This window comes from Arachis hypogaea, unplaced genomic scaffold (assembly GCF_003086295.3).
Source record: "Arachis hypogaea cultivar Tifrunner unplaced genomic scaffold, arahy.Tifrunner.gnm2.J5K5 arahy.Tifrunner.gnm2.scaffold_364, whole genome shotgun sequence".
NCBI lineage: Eukaryota > Viridiplantae > Streptophyta > Magnoliopsida > Fabales > Fabaceae > Arachis > Arachis hypogaea.
The window spans coordinates 3,197-7,585 of record NW_027255650.1 but is presented as its reverse complement, the minus strand read 5'-3'; the positions used below and the strand labels follow the sequence as shown (position 1 = coordinate 7,585).

At 36.4% G+C, this 4,389-nt stretch overlaps 1 protein-coding gene across 1 annotated transcript; it reads right to left on the bottom strand.

Moving 5' to 3' along the window:
* Positions 1-2,087: 2,087 nt before the first annotated feature.
* Positions 2,088-3,809, bottom strand: LOC112715790 (cystathionine beta-lyase, chloroplastic). Its single transcript, XM_025767611.3, has 5 exons — positions 3,187-3,809; positions 2,998-3,110; positions 2,744-2,815; positions 2,521-2,573; positions 2,088-2,344 (listed from the first exon to the last, which is right to left on the bottom strand). The coding sequence occupies exons 1-5, from the start codon at positions 3,404-3,406 to the stop codon at positions 2,209-2,211; spliced, it is 594 nt and encodes a 197-aa protein (XP_025623396.1). The 5' UTR covers positions 3,407-3,809; the 3' UTR covers positions 2,088-2,208.
* Between the last annotated feature and the right edge of the window lie 580 nt (positions 3,810-4,389).

Below are 4,389 nucleotides of genomic sequence, written 5' to 3'. Positions count from 1 at the left end.
TTATTCATCTAGTTGCTTGAGGACAAGCAACAGTTTAAGTTTGGTGTTGTGATGAGCGGATATTTTATACGCTTTTTGGGGGTAATTTCATGTAGATTTTAGCATGTTTCAGTTAATTTTTAGTAGAATATTATTAGTTTTTAGGCAAAAATCATATTTCTGGACTTTACTATGAGTTTGTGTGTTTTTCTGTGATTTCAGGTATTTTCTGGCTGAAATTGAGGGAGCTGAGCAAAAATCTGACTTAGGCTGAAAAAGGACTGCTGATGCTGTTGGATCCTGACCTCCCTGCACTCAAAATGGATTTTCTGGAGCTACAGGAGTCCAATTGGCGCGCTCTCAACGGCGTTGGAAAGTAGACATCCAGGGCTTTCCAGCAATATATAATAGTCCATACTTTGCGCGAGGATAGACGACGTAACTTGGCGTTAAACGCCAAGTTCATGCTGCTGTCTGGAGTTAAACGCCAGAAAAACGTCATGATCCGGAGTTGAACGCCCAAAACACGTCATAACCTAGAGTTTGACGCCAAGAAAGGCCTTCACACGTGGAAAGCTTTAGTCTCAGCCCCAGCACACACCAAGTGGGCCCCAGAAGTGGATTTCTGCACCAATTATCTTAGTTTATTCATTTTCTGTAAACCTAGGTTACTAGTTTACTATTTAAACAACTTTTACAGACATTTCTTGTACCTCATGACACTTTCAGATCTGAATTACATACTTTGTGACGGCATGAGTCTCTAAACTCCATTGTTGGGGGTGAGGAGCTCTGCAGCGTCTCGATGATTTAATACAATTCCTTTGTTTTCCATTCAAACACGCTTGTTCTTATCTAAGATGTTTATTCGCGCTTAATTGTGAAGAAGGTGATGATCCGTGACACTCATCACCTTCCTCAATCCATGAACGTGTGCCTGACAACCACCTCCGTTCTACATCATATTGAATGAATATCTCTTAGATTCCCCAACAGAATCTTCGTGGTATAAGCCGGATTGATGGCGGCATTCATGAGAATCCGGAAAGTCTAAACCTTGTCTGTGGTATTCCGAGTAGGATTCCGGGATTGAATGACTGTGACGTGCTTCAAACTCCTGAGGGCTGGGCGTTAGTGACAGACGCAAAAGAATCAATGGATTCTATTCCAACCTGATTGAGAACCGACAGATGATTAGCCGTGCTGTGACAGAGCATAGGAACGTTTTCACTGAGAGGATGGGAAGTAGCCACTGACAATGGTGACACCCTACATAGAGCTTGCCATGGAAGGAACTTGCGTGTGAGAAGAGGATTTCAAGGAAGAGTTGAAGCTCAAAGGACAAAGCATCTCCAAAACTCCAACATATCTCCCATTACTGCACAACAAGTAACGCTATTACTCTCTATTATTTTAACTTACAATTTTAAGTAGTTTGTAGTTTGGCTTTTTACAAACAAATCCAATTAACTTTATTAGCCTCCTGACTAAGATCAATAAAATAACATTGATTGCTTCAAGCCAATAATCTCCGTGGGATCGACCCTTACTCACGTAAGGTATTACTTGGACGACCCAGTGCACTTGCTGGTTAGTTGAACGGAATTGTGAAAAGAAAGTAATCAGTTAGTTAAATTAGTTCTCTTTGGCACATGCCAAAGAGCCATTAATTAAGGATCACAATTTCGTCCACCACTATGGAATGCATTACCAAAAGGGTGGGATGTTTAATTATGTTAGTTTTAGTGATCCATATTTGTACCGTGTATTTACTATCTTTACAACAGTCAGACGAAACTCCAACATCCTTCAAACTTTTCACGTGTTAAATCTGGGTTGGTTATTTCTCCTTAGTCACTGTAGCCACGCAAAAACCTTAGTCACCATAAACCACACCAAAAATATATACCAAATTATTGACACAAATACCATCATCGATGAGGTTGAATTCATGTGGGTTTCCATTTACATCTTTGGTAGTGAAGTGATGAGCAGAGAGATAAGTTGGTGCCACTACAAGATATACCATTTTCTCAGGCATCCACTATATAATGCGATCTTTAGTTATACACACATTTTATTTGTCACACATTTTTTAAGCATATATATTACTGCTAAATTAACAGCTTCCATGAAGCCTAATCAACAACAAAAACCAATAATTACAGCTAAAATCAATAACAAAAGTGTTTATGTTAGGGTCTCAAATCAGTTCTTACAGTTTATTAATTAATTTTGTGAAGTTGGCCTTTTTACATGACTAGCATTTTGTGAAGTTAGAGAATTGCTTCGACTTGAGTCTTTCTCTCCTGTGAACTTGGATCGTCTCATTGCAGTATACCCAAACTTGGCAATGTCATTATACCTGACAGCATTATTAGAAAGTCTAATTTTTAAGACAAACTCAAACATGACTTAAAGCACCTTTCTATGGAACTAACCAAACACTGGCATTATCAATGTGCTTAATTTACAGCAGTGTGAATCTTCATCAACAATGAAGATTCTAACATAAGAAGATGAATAGAAAGAGAATGTTACCAGATGATGCTTAGAACCATGCTACAGATACATAGCGGGTAAAACCAAAGCAACTGCAGGGAAGAATCAGAAAATGAGATATGGAGCAAGCAGATTACAACAAGCATATAATTCGAAGAAAATGGGAAGAATGTAACCCCTTTGAATCCTCAAAATTAAGCTGACTTCAAAATTGTTCACCAAAATTGAAGCCTGAAAACACAACTAACAGGACACAGTGAACCTTTCTAAAGCATCTCGAGTGGGATTTTTCACTTCTGGTATAATCATAGGGACCATTTTCTATTGCGTTAGGCTGCATGAATAGGAGTACTGGTCAATAAACATAATGAAATCAAGAGAAAACTACTCCCTCCATTCCAATTAGCACTCTTACTTTTTCGGTACATCGAAAAATCAATGTATCTAGACACATTCATGTCCAAATTCATTGGAAAGGTTCATGTCACGGTGTGTATCAAAAAATCAAAGCTTTACCTGCTTAAAAGTAGTAGTCTGATAGAGCGGATTACTGATTGCTCCAAAAGGATCAGATTCATTCTCAAAATTCATAACCAATATTGAGATATTAGGGTCCAAAATTTCCCCTTCTGCAAACAGAAATGACTAGGATTTACACGAAAAACATAAAACAACATTTTGTAAAGTCTGGTTTGCAGCACATACTAGCAAAACAATCCACTGCATCATTCACCAAAGATGGAGCCATCACTTTATCAACCAAGCAATTCAGCTTGAAACCCTTTGCAAAGATCACTCTCTTTGTGCCGAAATTTGCTGAATTCTCAAAAGCCAAGCAGGCCCAACTGTTTGAAGCCGTTGTTCTCTGTAACAGATCACACCAATGATAGAATGAGAAGCATGATTCAAAATGGATTATCATCATTGAAAAGAAAAATTCAAAGCTTCTGATCGAAATAAAAATGGTCCTGGAATCAAGTTTCCCAAAATGATGGGGTGAGAAAATTCTCACTTCTCAAAGCCTCAAGACTACATTTTTGCGCAGCTCAGCCATGGGGTGATAATTCAAAATGTGTTTGTTCACCAAAATTATTATGTCAAGGGATTAATTTGTCTAGTATTCTAAAATATTAAGAATTAATTTGACAATTTCTTTTTATCAAAATATAGTTTATTCGACACAAAAATCATTAAAGATCAATTTAGAATATCACACTAGTCTTATGATATGAGGATTGAGTAAGTACGATGAAAAAGGAAACAAATTTAAGAGAACATTTTGAGTTTGAGCTTCTAGCACCTCCTTTGCAACTAAAAAAGAAACAAATTTTTTTTTCTTCAATAGAAATATAGCGCTAATATATATCATATATAATTCATAAGCTGATGTGGCTAATCAATAAGTGCAAGTGCTTTATTTTATTGCTTAGCCACACCAGAAACATGAAGAGGATATCAGAGAAGAATTAAAATGAATGGATAATAATAATTAACAAAAGCTGGCTAGCTAGGTAGTGCTTTAATTTCTTTGAATTTCCAACCAATACTACTACTGGATTTCTTATTACTACTTCTTTTCAATAAAGTAGCACTTTCCTCCTCTATACTCACAAATATATAATTCGAATTAATTAAACTTCTAAAATGAACTAACTTCCATATATGAAAATTGAGGAATCTATATATAAACCTATATGATGTTTGTTGTGTTGATGAACAGGCAAAGACACTTTTATTATTACTTGAATCCCTGCATGCACAAAATAACACAAATAAAGTAAGACTAATTACATATTAAAAATAACTAGCATACTTGGTTTTCCTAATCTTTTGTTGCAACTGAATTAGCTCTTGTCATTCATCTTTTGTTGCAACTGGCATACTTGGTTTTTCTAATCTTGAAGAACT

What these genes read in the sequence shown, in the direction of transcription:
- LOC112715790 (XM_025767611.3), bottom strand. Translation starts at nt 3,406, where the DNA reads ATGATGATAATCCATTTTGAATCATGCTTCTCATTCTATCATTGGTGT. An exon ending in AGACTACTACTTTTAAGCAG is followed by an intron (nt 2,816 to 2,997) that starts GTAAAGCTTTGA and finishes CTATTCATGCAG; the next exon opens with CCTAACGCAATAGAAAATGG. An exon ending in ATGGTTCTAAGCATCATCTG is followed by an intron (nt 2,345 to 2,520) that starts GTAACATTCTCT and finishes TAATGCTGTCAG; the next exon opens with GTATAATGACATTGCCAAGT.